Source organism: Neomonachus schauinslandi, chromosome 4 (assembly GCF_002201575.2).
Source record: "Neomonachus schauinslandi chromosome 4, ASM220157v2, whole genome shotgun sequence".
NCBI lineage: Eukaryota > Metazoa > Chordata > Mammalia > Carnivora > Phocidae > Neomonachus > Neomonachus schauinslandi.
In genome coordinates this window covers 148,804,131-148,823,914 of record NC_058406.1, presented here as the reverse complement: position 1 = coordinate 148,823,914, position 19,784 = coordinate 148,804,131, and the positions used below count along the sequence as shown (strand labels likewise).

The 19,784-nt window shown below is 36.7% G+C and overlaps 1 protein-coding gene across 1 annotated transcript in view; it reads right to left on the bottom strand.

Annotated features, from left to right (window-relative positions):
• CPQ (carboxypeptidase Q) overlaps positions 1–19,784 on the bottom strand; it is a 451,472-nt gene that overhangs the window by 339,211 nt on the left and 92,477 nt on the right. Inside the window, exon 2 of the mRNA XM_021688259.1 lies at positions 9,694–10,160. Within this exon, the coding sequence (XP_021543934.1) occupies positions 9,694–10,126 (433 nt within the window). The 5' untranslated portion in view covers positions 10,127–10,160. The remainder of the gene's footprint in view (positions 1–9,693; positions 10,161–19,784) is intronic.

The following is a 19,784-nucleotide window of genomic DNA, read 5'->3' as shown; positions in this document are numbered from 1 at the left end:
ACCCAGTTAGAGTAGTTCCACAACTAAACATTAACTGCTAGTCAATTCTACACATTAAGCCCAGTGTAGTGTTATCTCTACCTCTCTTCCTCCCAATCCTAAATCATCTCCATGAAGTCATGAGGTACACATACTTTGACATGACCCAGCAGAAGTACCAATCAGCACACTCAGCCTAAAATCTAAGTCTGGGTTGACTGCATTCTTAAGTTTCTTAAGCGTTTCAAGAGCAAGTCACCCACCAGTATGCAAACCAGGAGGTTGATGTTCCAAAGTCTGTGTAGACTGAGCTAAAGAACTCAGTTTCTTGGAGCACTCTGATAGGGCAAAGGGAGCATAAATTAGTCAATTTTGCTGTTTTACAGTCTTTTAACTAGGGCTGGCTGAAGGGACAGCCAGCCTTCTTCAAAAATGAGAATAAATAAGTTCTTAAGAAGAAATGAAAAAGGAGATAATCTATACAAATTGTTTCAACAGCTTCAAAAACTCAATTTGAATCAGGTGACAACAAAGAATTTAAATCTTTATTATGTAATGAGTTCCTATACATCAATTAGAAAATCTTTAAAGTACCAATAGAAAAGTAGGCAAGGGATATTCACAGATAATTTAAAGAAGAAAAATACAAGTAACCAATAAATAAATGAAAATATTAGTTTCACCAATAAGCAAAGAAGTACAAAATTAAATAATAGTGAAATATCATTTTAAGCCAATCAAAATGGCAAAGATTAGAAAAAATTACCTAATGCATATGAAGGCACAGGGATTAGGATATTAAGATGAATTGCAGACAGGGCGCCTGGGTGGCTCTGTAGTTAAGCGTCTGCCTTCGGCTCAGGTCATGATCCCAGGGTCCTGGGATCGAGTCCCACATCGAGTCCCACATCGGGCTTCCCGCTCAGCAGGAAGCCTGCTTCTCCCTCTCCCACTCCCCTGCTTGTGTTCCCACTCTCTTTGTCAAATAAATAAATAAAATCTTAAAAAAAAAAAAAAAAAGATGAACTGCTGACAGGAGAGTAGATGAGTATACTTTTCTGGAAAACAATTTAACAAATATATCAAGAGCCTAAAAATATCAGTATTTATATTAAAATTTTGAATAATTAAATATACTATTTACATTGTATCATAAATTTATATTATAATGATATATAAATTCTATTATATTAACATTTTACATAATTAAAAATATTTGGACAGAAAAAATGGCTTTTAAGAATTTATTTCCAGGGCGCCTGGGTGGCTCAGTTGGTTAAGCGACTGCCTTCGGCTCAGGTCATGATCCTGGAGTCCCGGGATCGAGTCCCGCATCGGGCTCCCTGCTTGGCGGGGAGCCTGCTTCTCCCTCTGACCCTCCCCCCTCTCATGTGCTCTCTGTCTCTCTCATTCTCTCTGTCTCAAATAAATAAATAAAATCTTTAAAAATAAAATAAAATAAAAAAGAATTTATTTCCATTTTTTATATCTATAGGAGCAGTTTCAAAGTCATTTTTTGCCACCCTCTTAAGACTCCCTAGAATATCCCAATCATTCCTCTTTATGATATTCATCAAAAACATAAAAATCTCTCCTTTAAAAAGCTATCCTTACTTCTGTATTAAAGGATTTGTATAGCTATGTTATTTGAAACAATAGAAAAAAAGGAAGAAAGAAATAACCAAGATTCCAAAAAGAGGGTTTTGGTTATGTTATTTATTGTATATTTGTATTTTGTAACTATTAAAATTTATTCCAAAGGATATTTATTAGTATGTGGTAAATGTCCATGATATAGGCATAAAAGGACACAAATATATACAGTTTCATCTCAAATTTATAAAACAAAAATATGGGGTGCCTGGATGGCTCAGTTGGTTAAGCATCTGACCCTTCGTTTTGACTCAGGTCACAATCTCAGGGTCATGAGACTGAGCCCGCATTAGTTCCGTGCTCATCAGGGAGTCTGCTTGAGATCTCTTCCTCTCCCTCTCCCTCTGCCCCCTCCTGCTCACATGTGCACAAAGACACACACTCTCTCTCTCTAACATAAATAAATAAATCTTTTAAAAAAATAAATAAAATAAAACAAAAATATATATGCATACGGAAAAATTAGAGAGAAAAATTTAAATGTTAGCAATGATTCTGGTAGAAAAGATCACAGACAATTTTTATTACTTTTATATTTATGTACATGTTCCTACAATGAGCAAGTACTGATTTTATAATCAGAAAAATCTAAGCAAATTATGATGGGTCAACAACATCATCAATAGACAGAAGGAACCACTATTTTTTTATTATTACAAGCGACTAACATTCTAAGGAAAGACCTACCTAAAATAATTCACTGTTCCTCAAACATTGAATGAACAGCTAATAAGCACTAAGTATGGTGCTGAGGATAGAGAGATGGATAAGATTCAGTCCAGCTTTTCAGGACTCCCAGGAGCTCCCAATACAATTTGCAACAAAAAATATTTTGGGAAAGCCCAATACCTCTACAGAGATGCCAGTCTCCATAGAGGACTAATAAGTACTCAATGATCTGCTGTTTGGGGTTCAGAGACTATATAATAAGACCTACCAAGTTATGTCTACTGAGGAAGGGTTAACAACACTCTGCCCAAGTTCCTCTTTCTTGCCCATTTATCAGCCTTTCTTGGATTTGGCTGCTGATTCTCATTCTTTCACCCAGTCCATTTAAATCTTATGTCTGCTATGCTGTCTCAGGGTTGATTTGAAATTATACTTTTGCCCTGTCTTACTTCTAAGTTTTGCTCAGCATCTTCATCTTACTTGGCCAACTTGCATCTGTCTTCTTCCAATTCTCCATAGATAACTCAGAGAGCCCTAACCCTGAAATGCAAATAAATTAACAAACACTGTAATACTAAACTCTGGAATTGGATGGTTAAAAAAAAATCAACTCTGGTTATATAAGGAATCTGCTCCATAGCATATGCCTGGAGAACCCCTGCTCTCATGAACTTTAGCTTCACTGATCCCTTGTGGATTCTCATAAAAATCACAACCTTTTCAATCTGGAAGAAAACTTACAGATTCAAATGTCAGCCATCTCTCATTTTACAGGTGACAAAATTAAAGTCCATAGAGATTAAAAGATTGGACCAAGGTCACACAACTAGTAGGTGGCTAAACCAAGGACACAACATGGGTTTCCTAAGAGATGAGTTCTGCACCACACTACCTGCAAATGGAGATCCCTTTATGTTGACTTCTCACTATCTCCTGTGGGAATTTTTCCATACCTGGTTTAGTCTAACTCTCCAGTGTCCTCAGAGCTCAAAATAGCCCAGTTGCCAGACAACTGTTTATCTACTCTGAGCCCCATGGAATAAGGAGTGGGGTGAAAGTGAGTCTTGGAACACTACAATAGATTCTAGTGAGGAAAATCACTTCCCCTGGGTTTTGAAGGCCCCAGGAGCAATCAGTAACTTGGCTTAGTTTTCAATACCAGGCAGATAGCCAAGGAAGATCAGGCCCAGCCACAGAATGAGAAATGAAGATAAGAAAGAAAGAGGAATGAGAAAACATGTCCAAAAAGAAGGTGCAGACACCAATATATTCTGCTGCCACAGTAGGGGTATCAGCAGCTTTTGAGACAGATCTGTTTCAGTCAGATGGCTAAAAAGGGAAACCTTATATAAATGAAAATAACGTTAAAGTATCTGTATGTGAGGCAATATAGTCTAACAACTAAAAGCACAGATTCTGGAGTTTGACAGTTGGCCTCTCACTGGTTGTATGACCATAGGCAAACTATCTCACCTCTTGGAGTCTGGTTTTCTCATCTGTAGAAAAAAAAGCTAGACCTTTTAAGATAGTTGGAAAGACTTAAAAAGGAAGAAGAAGTTATACATAATCTGGTGCCTAACACAGGTTATTGCATAACAGAGGCAACTAAACAAAACTCCTGGTTGACACTATAGAATCCAAGCTGAGGGGTTCCCCTAAAACCTCAGAGGTCACCTATTCATGCAGCCTCAGAGAAATCAAAACAGACTATCCCAGTGTTACTTCCAGAATGGTGGAGTGGAAAACTTCGCAGATCTGTCCTCTACAAAACATTTAACTGAGAAAAATCATTTTTTAAAAAATCACTTAAAGTCTTTCAAAATTGTCTTAAGGATCTAAAGCAAATGGAGAAACGTTCATTCAAGAAAAACTACTAGGGCGCCTGGGTGGCTCAGTTGGTTAAGCAACTGCCTTCGGCTCAGGTCATGATCCCGGAGTCCCGGGATCGAGTCCCACATTGGGCTCCCCGCTCGGCGGGGAGTCTGCTTCTCCCTCTAACCCTACCCCCTCTTGCGCTCTCTCTCTCAAATAAATAAATAAATAAATAAAATCTTAAAAAAAATTTTTAAAAAAAGAAAAACTACTAAATCTGAGAATAATGAGAGTCTATAGCATTTGGGCTGTGGCCTGCTTCCTTCTCCCATCCCAGCTCCATGTTACAAAAACACTATTATGGGCACTCCACTCCAAAAAGGCTGAGGCTCTATTCCTCTACCCAGCCCCAACTCATATGGTAGAAATCCTACCTTAAGTATAGCCACCAATAGTACTTGGATCCTGATCACCTCTGTCTATCAGCTTACTCATAGGCAGAGGTCCCACGCTGGGAGAGGTAAGCTGAGAAGACCAGGAGCTACCACCCTCCCCTTCTAGCACCTGCTAAGGATATCACTCTGGGAGAAAAAGGCCATTATCACTGTGCCTAGTTCCTGGGAAGTAGCAAGGTTCTCCTAGCAAAGAGGCAAGCAAACAAAAGGAAGAGCTTTGCAGTTCTTACCCAGGATAGTGGCTATATTTGGAGTGGAACACAGAGAATTCCATTCCTAAGAGTGTTGTTGAAAACAATGGAGAACTTGGTAGAAGACAATTAAAGGAGCACTAGAAGCTTCATGATACTGCCAGTACCAAGCAAAATGGCAGAGCAATCCAAAGTTTAACAGAAAGAATCAAAAAAAGAAACAACCAAGAAAAGCCCTCTTGGGATCACAGTAAACCCTGGTGACTGGAAAAGCTATGTACATATTCCTATTCAGGAACAATTAAAACAGGACATAGGTCAGATTGAAAACCCTTCCCAAGCTGCACACAGATCCATCAACAAAGGGGAGAAGCTTCACTGGCATAAGAGGCTTACGCACAAACTGACCAAATGCAATCTGAAAAATAAGTTATTCTGATACGGAGGAAAATATTGTTAAACAAGATAATAATAAAATCACTTGGATCCTAGCAAGTTGGAAGGGTATGTACATGCCCTAGGCTGTACCCTCTCAAGGTTGATGGTAGAAAGAACTTCCAAGTTACTAGGCTGTAGCTGAACTTGGGGCAAAAACATAAACTCTTTAAGTTTTAATAACAGCCCCCTAGCCATGTGTACATCTAACAGTAAAGGGGAAAAATATAACCGACTAATGAGCTCTGTGCACAACCTTTAACCAATAATTAGTTTATGGGGATCCAGGGCTGACTCCTAGTGAGCCATACTAAAAGTTAAAAAAGGAGGGGAAAAAAGCACTCTAAACATGGACATTAGAATCTGTACACTGTGAGAGAAACAGACTTCACAGAGTTAGTACAACCAAATCATTAAACAAATAAAGGGCAAAGCAAACAACAAAAACAACATCAACTTTCAGCAGGCAGGAGAGGGAAAGGGAGAATCAGTATCGAGAGTTGCTAGAATATATTATTTTAAATGTTTAGTTTTCAACAAAAAAAAATTATGAGACATGAAAAGGAATACAAAAGTGTGACCAATACATAGGATAAAAATCAGGCCTTAGAAACTGCCTTTGATGGGGCTCAGTTGTAGGATATATGAGAAAAAGACTTCAAAGCAGCTTTTATTAGTATGTTCAAGGAACTAAAGGAAACCATACTTAAAGAATTAAAGAAAAGTATGATGACAATGTCTTAGCAAATAAAGAATACCAATAAAGAGATAAAAATTGCAGGAAAAAAATTCTGGAGCTGAAAATTATAATAACTGAAAAGAAAAAATCAGTAAAGGACTCAACCATGTATTTAAACTAGCAAAAGAAACAATCCATGAACTTGATGATAGATTGATACAGGTTATATAACATAAAGAATAGAGAGAAAAAAAGGGGAAGAAAAATGAGCAGAACCTCAGAATAATGTGGAACACCATTAATTGCACCCACATACTCACAGTGGAAGGCCCAGAAGAGCAAAAAAGGGTAGAAAAATCTTCATAGAAATAACAGTTGAAAACTTCCCAAATTGATAAAAAACACTAGATACATCCATGAAGCTCAACAACCTCCAAGCAAGAAAAAAGCAAAGACATTGACACCTAGGTACATCAGAATCAAAATTATGAAAACCACAAATAAAAAGAAAATCGGTAAGAGCAAAATGACTCATCACATACAAGGGAATCCCAATAATATTAACAAGGGACTTCTCATCAGAAGCAGCAGAGACCAAAGGACAATGGATGACAAATTCAAAGTGCTGAAAGTAAAAAATTGTTAACCAAGAATCTTATATCCAGTAGAACTATGTTTCAAAAATGAAAATTAAATAAATAGGTAAGAATGGATGAAAGGTTGGAGAATTTTCTGCTAACAGACCTGCTTTGAAAAAAAAAAATGAAGGGAATTCTTCAGGCTGAAAACAAGTGACACCAAACAGTAATTTGGATCCTTGTCCTCACAAAAATAAAAATACTTATAAGGAAATACTGTAAATAACCATATGCCAACAAACTACACAATTTAGGCAAAATGAATAAATTCCTAGAAAGACACAAACTACTAAAATTGACTTGAGAATAGAAAATATGAATAGATCTATAACAAAGAAAGATATTAAATTAATACTTAACAATCTTCCCACAAAGAAAATCCCAGGACCAGATAGCTTGTGCATTCTACCAAAAACTTAAAGAATTAATACCAAACTGTCACAAATTCTTCCAAAGAATAAAATACCAGGTAGTACTTTCCAACCAATTATTTGAGTATAGAATTACCCTGATACCAAACCAGATGAAGTCATCACACACACACACAAAATAAAACTACAGAACAATATCCCTTATGAGTATAGATGTAAAACTACTCTACATAATAGTGGCAAAATGAATTCAGTAATATATAAAAAAAAATTTATGTTATAACCAAGTGGAATTTATCCCAGGAATGCAAAGTTGGTTTAAAATCTGAAAATCCATTAATGTAATACACCCAATTCAATGAGGAAAGAATAGTCTTTTCAATAGATGATGCTGAGACAACTGAATGACCACATGCAGAAGGATGAAGATTGGATTACCTGACCATATATGAAAATTAATTCACAGATCTAACTGTAAGAGCTAAAACTATAAAGCTCTTAGAAGAAAATATAGGAATAAATCTTTGTTTAGGCAAAGGTTTCTTAGATATAACATGAAAAGCAAAGGTTTAGGCAGAGATTTAGGCAAAGGTTTTGGTTTAGGCAAAGGTTTCTTAGATATAACACGAAAAGCACAAGCAACAACAAAAAAAATTTAGATAGGTTGTGCTAGATCAAAGTAAAAACTTTTCTGCAGCAATACTACCATCAATAAAGTGAAAGGAGAATCCACAGAATGGGAGAGAATATTAATAAATCATACATCTAATAAGAGACTTGTATCCAGAGTACATAAAGATATTTTACAACTCAATAATAATAGCATAATTAAAAATTGGGCAAAGGATTTGAATATTTCTCCAAAGAAGATACACAACTGGCCAATAAGAACATGGAAAGATGCTCAACATCATTAATCATTAAGGAAATGGAAATCATAACCACAATGAGATATCCCTTCACACCCACCAGGATAGCCATAACCAAAAGGACAGACAATAACAAATATTGAGAAGTATGTATAAAAATTGGAATACACTCCTGGAAATGTAAAGTGGTACAGTCACTTTGGAAAAGAGTATGGCAATTCCTCAAAAAGTTAATCATAGAGTTACTGTATGACCCAGCAATTCCACTCATTGGTATATACCCAAGAGAAATGAAAACATACATCCATACAAAAACTTATGCATGAAGGTTTTTAGCAGTGTTATTCACAATAGCAAATGATAAGAAAAAACAAATGTCCATCAACTGATGGATAGATAAAATGTGGTAAATTCATAAAATGGAATATTATTCAATAATAAAAATGAATTAGGACGCCTGGGTGGCTCAGTCGTTAAGCGTCTGCCTTCGGCTCAGGTCACGATCCCAGGGTCCTGGGATCGAGCCCCACATCGGGCTCCCTGCTCGGCGGGAAGCCTGCGTCTCCCTCTCCCACTCCCCCTGCCTGTGTTCCCTCTCTCGCTGTGTCTCTCTCTGTCAAATAAATAAAATCTTAAAAAAAAAAAAAAATGAATTAAGTACTGATTCATGCTACAACATGGATAAACCTGGAAAACATTACACTACATGAAAAAAGCCAGTCACAAAAGACCACACAGTATATTATTCTGTTCATGTGAAATATTTAGAATAGGCAAATCCATAAAGATAGAAAGAAAATTAGTGGTTGCCTTGGGCTTAGGAGAGAGGTACAGGAGGGATACAAAGGAATTACTAAGGAGTATGAAGTTTCTTTTTAGGGCAATGAAAATGTTCTACAATTAGATCGTAGCAGTAGAGGCACAATTCTGTGAATATACTAAAAACCACTGAATTGTAAATTTTAAATGAGTGAATATTATGGTATGTGAATTATACCTCAAAAAAGATTTAAAAAAAAAAAAAAACTGACCATCTACTTCTATACTGGGTCTTTCTTTTGGCATTAGAGAAGGTCAGAACTTTCTATAAACTTTTTAGAGAATGTCAACTAGCTTCTTTTTTTTTTTTAATTTTTTATTGTTATGTTAATCACCATACATTACATCATTAGTTTTTGATGTCATGTTCCATGATTCATTGTTTGTGCATAACATTCAGTGCTCCATGCAGAATTAGCTTCTATAAAATAGTTTCTCTGCCATGGGAAAATAGTCCATGAATATATGAACAGTCCATAGGAAAACAGTCCATGAATAGTCCAAGACTGATTCACAGCTCACTAGTGACCAGTTATATATCCCTGATCTAGTCATTTATATTGTCTGATGAAGCTGAACTAGGGTGCTGATAAGTTAAGGTAGAAATTCACCCTGGATAATTCCTTGCATTTGAGGCCTCTGGTTCTATAAAAATAATTAACCCAAATCAATTCCATGTGTAAAGATCTGTTCCCCATTTCATTAATTCTAAAAATTTCTGTACATTGAGGCTGCTTGGAGGAAATTATAGTTTTTCCATCCTATACACATTTATCTCAATGCTCCACAGAATGAAACTAATGTTATACTAGCTACAAGTTACTAAGTGATAGGGCTGATAAATATCATGGATCAATTGTTGTAGATCTTCATTTAAAAAGTGACACTACCCAATAAACTTTCTTTCAGAAAGAAATAGAAGAAAGAAAGGGAGGAAAGGAAAAAGGAAGAATAACAAATATAAGAGTAGAAAACTCATTAAGCCAATGGAATGAGAAATGATTCTATCATCCTTCTTATCACCTAAATTATAATATGAATCATGCATACTGTAATCAACTATGTCCCATGACACTAGTTTAACACCGTACACAGCAAATTGACTTGAAAAGACAAAAGATACCTTCTGGGGGAGTCCCAATGCTGCTACCAAGACCCAAAATAGCTATCTTGTGAATCCTTGGCTCCAGCATCACAGCAGATTCTTCTCCCCTTTCCCAGTGGGGTATTTTGACCGGCTCCAAGTGGACATTCTCCAGCCCATCTTCCTGCAGGTTCTGATACATGATTTGGATGGCTTTTTCCAGGCTCTTGGAGCCACTTGGTCTGGGTCCAACAGTATCAACCAGAAGTGCCAATCGCTCATAGGATCTGTTCCGGGCTATACCATAAACAGCAAGGTTGATGATTGCTTTAGCAACATCTCCATAGTGGGCTATTTCTTCTTTTACTTCTTGAAAAGTCCTCTGAGAGATGTCATTCTTATATATCGCTTTCCCAGAATTCAGGGAGAAAAGGTGAACAACACCAACAGATATGAAAAGAAGGAACTTCATTGATTCTTCCAGTTGGTTTTCTTCCTAAAATAATCTATATAAGTAAAAAACATGTTTTAGGGGTAAGAATCTCACAGCTATCTGCCATAACCCAGGGAATGCTTTTCAAACAGGAGTCCCCTTCCCTTCTGAACCACTGCCCAACTTCAACCATCAACTTCAGGCACCATAACTCCCAGGAATGAAGAAGTATAAAGAGACAATGATTGGCTGAATACACAGTATTTACTAAAACCACAGAATCACATGTTACCTAGTGATCCAGTTTAAGCTATGCTAAAAGGTTAAAATAAGACAACTAGGAAAGAGAGAGAGTGTTAGCAGTGTGGTAGCAGTGACAGGGTTAAAACCATACTGTCTGCAGCCCCTCCCTCTAAATAGAATATTATCCAAATGGGTTTTAGAGTTCCCTGTACCTAATAGGCTCTTTCCTCTCTGTCTATTGAACTCATCCATTGAGGCCCCTACAAATATCATCTTTTCTTGGTGCTTTCCCTAATTCCACCTGCTACACATTTAATCCTCACAACAACTCTATGAGTTAGTTTCTTCAAAAAGTAGTAACTTTTGTTTTATAAATGAGGATCCTGGAGTAGCAAGAGAATTAAGTGACTTGCCACAGACACACAAAGGCTTTCTCACTCTACAGTCCATACTCTAAACAATGCTACTTAAAGTATGGTCTGAGGACCAAGGCCAGTCCACAGCTAGTTTTCAGTAGTCTACAGTAGATACAGAAGCTAAGAGTAAACCTATCCAGTGCTGTGCAACAAAGTAGACAATAGCCTCATGTAGTTATTTCAATTTAAATTGATTTAAACTAAATAAAATGTTTAGTTTTTCAGTCATACTAGCCCCATTTCAAATGCTTAATACCCCCATGTGGCTAGTGGCTACCATATTGGGCAACACAGACATAACATTTCCATCATCATAAAAAGTTCTATTGGATAGCATTAACTTAGACATCTTTATAAACAACTAACTAAATAATTGTACATTTGTCAAATCTAATGATTAAAAAATGGTGCTTCTCTTTGTATGTCTTTTTTATTTCATTTTTCTAATTCACTGCTGTTCTATTTTGCAAAAGTATCAGTCTGCAACAAATTTGAAATTTTAAAAACTGGCCTTTCACCAAAGATAATTTGAGAATCACAGTCATAAGCTACTATATTATAGGGATAAATTCCAAATTCAGCCAGTATACAAGGCCTTTCAAAATATGTTCCAACAACAACCACAGCCTCATCTCTCCATTTCCCCCTCTACAGCACACAAATGTTTTCATTCTTTTTTTAGTTTTTGTTTTGTTTTGAGAGAGAAAGGGAGAGAGAGCACAAGAGCGGGGAGAGAGGGAGAATCTTAAGCAGGCTCCATACTCAGCACAGAGCCCAACACCAGGCTTGATCTCAGAACCCTGAGATAATGACCTGATCTGAAATCAAGAGTCGGATGCTTAACCAACTGAGCCACCCAGGCACCCCACAAAGGTTTTCATTCTTTTTCTCATTCTTTCTCCCTTACCCTTTTCCTCTCTTTCTCTCTTAAACACACACACAAACACACACACACACACACACAAAATCTTAGGGAAGCTTCTAGATACTGTGGCTAGCCCAAATTGAGATGTTTTCTAAGTGTAAAATACAGACCTGATTTAATCTTTAAAATCGAATACTTCATAGTTAAGTATGAAAAAAATAAATATTTCAGATGTATTAGGTTAAATAAAATATATTACTCACCTGTTTATGTTTCCATATGAAATTTGAAATTTTTAACTTACATATTTATATTTATATTGGACAGTAATGCTCTAGCTGCATTGAACTTGACACTGTTATTCCAATACCCAGGCTCTTTCATAACTCTGGATCTCTACATATTTTCCTTCTTTTTTCCTGCAAGACCCTTCTCCTCACTTTATTCCTCTTCTTCTGGCAAATCTCCACTCATTCTTTAATGAAAATCCTTTAAAAATCACCTCTTCTGTGGAGTCTCACCAAACACACTCCAGAGTTATGTGCACCATTTTCCATGCTTCTACCATAATTGACAATATTATCAACTAATATATTTGTTTATGAATTTATCTCTCCTACTCTTGAAGTCAAGTAGGGTAAATTATTCATCATTGTACCTTCAATCATTGTACCCATGTGTAAATGCTCAGTACATTTTCATTTAAGGAATGAATGAGCCCTTAATCTCTCTAGATCTTAGAGTACTTGTCTTGCCTCCTTTACAAAGAAACTGAAGGAATAAGAACTTACTCTCATATTTAAAATATTTTGAAAAATTATGAAAACTGTACATTGATGTTGTTCTCCTTTTTATTGTAACTATATGCAAGGTTCTTGGTTTCTATAGTCAACATTACTGATGCTTGTTTTTAAAAGCTAAATTTTATTAAACCATGAAAATATCTCACCAGATTGTAATTTATTCTTCAAAGTACATTCTTTCAAAAAAAAAGAAGAAAAGGTTAATAACACTTCTATCGATTAACACTAACTACAAGTATCTACTTCTCATTAAAAATTCTCTAAGCATCCCTTAAATATTAACTATTTCATAATACATTTCTAGTGATGGATTAGAATCATACAATGGCACTATTGTGGAGATACAGAAGAGCTTAGGAATCCCTAGTCCATACCCTTGTTTTGCAGAAACAGGGCCTGTGCTGTGATTCCTAGGTAGCAGATAAACCAGCAAGTACAATCAAACAGGTAACTGGACCAACTAGTGCAGACATCCCGGAAGAGTATGAATTGTTTTCTTATAGGAAACTGTATGCATTTACATATAATAGAAATTCAATGAAGGACACCCAAATGCAGTCTGAGAAGCAAATAACTATAACAAAAAATATGTACCCAAACAGTCTCATATACAGACTAGCACTGGAACACAGAGAAGAACAAAAGAAATCACGAAAAGCTATAGAGAAGACATGACATCTCAAGACAGACTCAAGTAATGGCTCCACAGGCAGAGAAGAAGGGACCGCTTTCAGAGGACACTGGGACATCATCTGTAGGCTACATTCTGGTTAGAAGATATGTTCAGAAAACAAGTGCCTGCATCTAACATCTTTACATCTTTTTGCATACATGTCAGTTGAATTAATAGAAAACATGCCATTTTGATATTAATTCCTAATGCCTGCTAGCATGGTCAGTTAAATTCATTTTGACACTAAAAAATGATGCAATTACTTTAAAACATAAACCAGTATCTGTGAGTGTTGTTCTTAATAACTTAACTACACTTTATCTTCAATCCCACAAATGCAATAAATACTTATTTTTAAAAGTAGTTTAATTTAATTTAATTTTTTTTTATTTTATTTTTTTTTTATTTATTTGAGACAGAGAGAATGAGAGAGAGAGAGCACATGAGAGGGGGGAGGGTCAGAGGGAGAAGCAGGCTCCTTGCTGAGCAGGGAGCCCGATGCGGGACTCGATCCAGGGACTCCAGGATCATGACCTGAGCCGAAGGCAGTCGCTTAACCAACTGAGCCACCCAGGCGCCCAAAAGTAGTTTAATTTTAAAGATGATAGATTTGTTACCTTTCAATGGATCAGTTTTTCCCTGAATGTAATATTAGTACTTTAGGAAGTTTACTAAGATCAAAGGCACAGAACTATGTGAGAAATCACCTAAAACACTTGACATAAATAAACACTAAACAAATATTAGTTGATTCTAAACCTGGTTTTCCCTAAAACATAATCTGAAAATTACTGATGTAATTCTTGGCTAAAATGCGTAATTATATATCTTTCCAATGGAACACTGCAAGAGTCTTTTATTATTATTGTTTTTAGGAAGGCACATTAGCCCAGCTATGTTTTAATTAATAAACAGTAGAAAATAAGAATTATTACTAACAGTACCTAGTTGGAGACGTAACAAAAATGGAAGAAAATATTGCTATATCACATTCCACTTATGAAAAACACTGTAAATAATACGTAATTTATAATATGTAATTTAAAAACAAATAATGCAATCTAATATATAATTTATCCATTCCTAGCAAGGAACAGAGATTTAGAATAAAAATTAAAATCGGGGCACCTGGATGGCTCAGTCGTTAAGCGTCTGCCTTCTGCTCAGGTCATGATCCCAGAGTCCTGGGATCGAGCCCCGCATCAGGCTCCCTGCTTGGCAGGAAGCCTGCTTCTCCCTCTCCCGCTACCCCTGCTTGTGTTCCTGTTCTTGCTGTCTCTCTCTGTCAAATAAATAAATAAAATCTTTAAAAAAAAATTAAAATAGAGAAATACAGAGACAGAATAAAGCCAAATAAAGGCCAATATAATCAAGGACAGCTTGAGGAAATATTCTCCTGATTCATACATATAGGGTCACCATACACCAAAAAATTCATTCTGGACTTGGAGTCAATTCAAATGAGAAAAACGATCAAAGGCACCAGTTTATTTGCATGAAAGAATCAAACACACCAGCCCTCCTCAGTGTGAAAAGACATAGGCCAAAAGTAGAAATAGTTTGGTGTATAAAATCAAGAAGGATTTTGATAACGCAAATACAGATTTACTCACCAAATATTTTCGTATTAGTACTAGGGAATAGTCCTAGTAGCTCACAGCTAATTTTAGGAAAATCAAAATGTATAATTTTTCACAATTAGTGATAAACATGTGAATAGTTCCCCCAACAAAAGAATTTGATAAAATCATGAATGACGCAATCATTAGAAGTCATTTTAATCTACCACAAAGCATTGGCTCCACACTGACCCAAGCAAAGTTCCCTAAGGGATCACTGGGAGGATCTGCTGATCTGAAAGACTTTAGTCTACCCTGGCTCAGAAATACAAATATCCCTACACCATCATTTCAGTGAAATAAAATTAAGCAAGCTGTAGTAGTAGTTTTTTTTTTTATAGTCTGCAAAGGGAGAAAATAATTTTATGGATCAACAAAGACAAGTAGTACTACTCATTTCAAACATTTCCTCTTTATTAACTGTAAACAGTATCCTGTTTGGGTCATAACTTCATCTCTAATCATTTAACAAAAATTTATCGATCACCTACTAAGCACTGAAGACGCAAATGTTTGAGAGAAAATCCACACCCTCAAAGAGCTACCAATATAAACAGGAAGACAGAATGTAAAAATCCCTGTAACTAGGGCAGTTTCAAGGTTCTGCAAGAACAGAGGGGAGGAGGGGATGAAGTGGCCAATGCTTGAGCAGAGGTTTAAAGGGTACTGAAGGGCATGTGAAGAAGGTGGGAGTGGCACTGAAGAAAAGGTAACCCAACACAGGAACAACCCAAGCAAAGACACAGAGGCTTCACAAAACATGGGCTCTGGAGAAAAGGGCAAGTAGTTGGGGGCAAATAGTGGAAGATACAGCAGTAATAGAGTCTGACTGAGATCTACTGTTGAAGCTCCAACATATATGGAGCAAAATGCCCTAGGGTGCTGTAATAGGGGACACAAAGAACATTTCCTATCCCTCAAGCAGCCGGGAAAAGGAAGGAAGCAAGGAAGGGAGAAAAAGAGGGGAGGAAGGGAAGGAGGGAGGAGAAAAAAGGAAGGAAAATTTCTTTCCTTTTTTTTAAAATTTAAATTCAATTAGCCAACTTACAGGACATCACAAGTTTCAGATGTAGCATTCAACAATCCATCAGTTGAGTACAACACCCAGTGCTCATCACACCACCTGCCCTACTTAATACCCATCACCCAATTACCCCATCCCCCCACACACCTCCCCTCCAGCAACCCTCAGTTTTTTCCTATAGTTAAGAGTCTCTCATGATTTTTCTCCCTCTCTGATGTCTTCCCATTCTGTTTTCCCTCCCTTCCCCTACGGTCCTCTGCCCTGTTTATTTCACATATGAGTGAACCACATGATAATTGTCTTTCTCTGATTGACTTACTTCACTCAGCATAATACCCTCCAGTTCCAACCACGTCGATGTAAATGGTGAGTATTCGTCCCTTCTGATGGCGGAGTAATATTCCATTGTATATGTATATATCACATCTTCTTTATTCATTCATCTACCGATGGACATCTCTCAGCTCTTTTATTTCTGATCATCAGTACCTCCTGTCTCCTCAGCACAGAGAATTCATCCAGATTCCACATCAGGGCAAGGGTTGCATACAAGGTTCCTCAAAATCCTCAAACAAGCCACTACTTATTACTATCTGGTTATTCCTTGGAATTTTCACTGAGGCAAAAGTAACTCATGCTTACAAAAGGTGCATTAGTCATGCAATTCATTTATAAAAACACTCAAGATTTTCTTCCATTTAAAATTCTTAAATACTCATAACCTAACTGACAAAAAAAAAAAAAAATCTAGTGCACTCTTGAACAATTACAGGACACTTGAAATGTCTAAACTTAAACTGCACATTTTCTAAAAATACTCTTTATTTTTTATACAAAGGCTGAAGTCATTGTTGCTTTACTTGAATTCAAACTATAAAAATATTAAATATTATACCCTTCAAAATCTTAAACAACTATTTTTAAACCCATGCTGCATCATGCCTTTGAATTCAGTGAAAGTTATATATTCAAAGGAATTTGGGAGCACTATTTGAGAAAGACTTGCTTTTCATATATTGTCTTCATGATCCATAGATACAGATTATCTCTTTCATAAAAAGAGATAAAATTCTTTATACTGTCATTTTCATTCTTTTCTACTTAAATCTGGAAGCAAACTGAAGCAAAACCAACTTTTCTCCTACTGTGAATTTTTTTCTAATAATAGGTTTACATTTTGAGGAAACAAAACAAAATCCTTTGCTTCTATTTCTAAATATTTTTCCTGGAATATTATTGTTTAAAAATGTCTCAGGCTATGATAGAAATGCCAAAATGAATAGACTAAGTGAAGTGGAAAGGGACACAATGAAAAGAGAATGCACTGAAAGACAGAAGGAGTAGGATTTAGGGACTGAGGCTTTCACTGATTTTTAATTGTGTCACTTTTTTCTTCTAAAGACTGAATATACTACCTACATGAAAACTTAAATATTTCTCCTAAACCTTCCATTGCTGATCAGGGTTCACTGATATAAATTTAACTCTTAGTCTTCATTCTAGAGCCTGTCGCAGACATGAAGACCAGAAATTCTAAATCCTGGCACAAACAGCAGCACGTCAAAGCTCACTTCCTGACTCCTGCTAACATGCCTAGATTTATAATGATTAGCCCTTTAACCATCTTAAGGAAGATCATCCTTTCCTTTATTAAATTCAAACTTCACACAGTGCCGGGCTTCCATTTTCCATCGCTTATATTCCAATTATTCTTTCAATAAATTCAAGAAAGCTCATTGAGAACTTACGACACATCAGGAACTGTGCAAGAATTTGGAGAAGACAGAAAAATAAGCAAGACTCAGTTCCTACTATTGGCAGGCACTATTAATTACCTGTTCCATAGCTATTCCCCTTTTTTCTTGCTAACCAAACTTCAATTTTGTTTGAAATGCAAAGTGTCCGGCCTCATTCATCTAAGCCAGTTGTTCTCAATAGGGATGGTGCTACCCCTAGGAGTCGTTTTTTGAATATGTGGTGGGGGAGGGAGCATTTCTGGTTGTCATGAGAGCGTGGGGTCCTATTAGTAATTACTTGGCAGGGGCCAGGGATAATAGACATACTGTATCGTGGGGTACAATCCTGTATACTGAGAACTCTCTAACATTCCACATAGATTTTTTAAAAATTTTTTAATTAACATATAATGTATTATTTAAGGGGTATAGGTCTGTGATTCATCAGTCTTACACAATTCATAGCACTCACCATAGCATATACCCTCCCCAATGTCCATCACCCAGCCACCCCATCCCTCCCACCCAGCTCCACTCCAGCAACCCTTAGTTTGTTTCCTGAGATTAAGAGTCTCTTATGGTTCCTCTCCCTCTCTGGTTTCATCTTGTTTCATTTTTCCCTCCCTTCCCCTATGATCCTCTGTCTTGTTTCTCAAATTCCTCATATCAGTGAGATCATGTGATAATTATCTTTCTCTAATTGACTTATTTCATTTAGCATAATACCCTCTAGTTCCATCCACGTCATTGCAAATGGCAAGATTTCATGTTTTTTTGATGGCTGCATAATATTCCTGTGTGTGTGTGTGTGTGTGTGTGTGTGTGTGAGAGAGACTATATATTTATAGATATATCTATATCTATAGATATATATACATCTTCTTTATCCATTCATCTGTTGATGGACATCTTGCCTCTTTCCATAGTTTGGCTATCGTGGACATTGCTGCTATAAACATTGGGGTGCACGCACCCCTTCAGATCACTACATTTGTACCCTTGGGGTAAATACCCAGTAGTGCAATTGGTGGGTCATAGGGTAGCTCTATTTTCAACTTTTTAAGAACCTCCTTACTGTTTTCCAGAGTGGCTGCACCAGCTTGCATTCCCACCAACGGTGTAGGAAGGTTCCCCTTTCTCCGCATCCTCGCCAACATCTGTCGTTTCCTGACTTGTTAATTTTAGCCATTCTGACTGGTGTGAGGAGGTATCTCATTGAGGTTTTGATTTGGATTTCCCTGATGTTGAGTGATGTTGAGCACTTTTTCATGCGTCTGTTGGCCATTTGGATGTCTTCTTTGCAGAAATGTCTGTTCATGTCTTCTGCCCATTTCTTGATTGGATTCTTTGTTCTTTGGGTGTTGAGTTTGAGAAGTTCTTTATAGATTTTGGATATTAGCCCTTTATCTGATATGTCATTTGCAAATATCTTCTCCCATTCTGTCGGTTGTCTTCTGGTTTTGTTGACTGTTTCCTTTGCTGTGCAAAAGCTTTTTATCTTGATGAATTCCCAATGATTCATTCTTGCCCTTGCTTCCCTTGCCTTTGGCGATGTGTCTAGGAAGAAGTTGCTGTGGCTGAGGTCGAAGAGGTTGCTCCCTGTGTTCTCCTCTAGGATTTTGACGGACTCCTGTCTCACATTTAGGTCTTTCATCCATTTTAAGTCTATTTTTGTGTGTCATGTAAGGAAATGGTCCAGTTTCACTCTTCTGCATATGGCTGTCCAATTTTCCCAACACCATTTGTTGAAGAGCCTGTCTTTTTCCCATTGGTCATTCTTTCCTGCTTTGTCGAAGATTAGTTGACCATAGCATTGAGGGTCTATTTCTGGGCTCTCTATTCTGTTCCATTGATCCATGTGTCTGTTTTTGTGCCAGTACCATACTGTCTTAATTATTACAGCTTTGTAATAGAGCTTGAAGTCCGGAATTGTGAGACCACCAGCTTTGCTTTTATTTTTCAACATTCCTCTGGCTATTCGGAGTCTTTTCTGGTTCCATACAAATTTTAGAATTATTTCTCCCATTTATTTGAACCACATAGATTTTTTAAATGTGAAAAATCCATATGTGAACCTTAAACCTAACTGTATTGTACATACAAAAGTAGTTTTTGAATAGTTTTAATGCAAGTTCACTTTTTCAAGAAGCAACTACCATGTATATCAAGGGAGGACTATGCTGTATTTTGTTCAGAACTTTACTGTGGGCTGTTCATCATCTCAGCAAAACACCCATGACTACACTGCTTCTGGTCTTGGAAACACCACCACCACACCCCTGGGCCATCTACATTTGTTGCTGTCATATTCACCATGC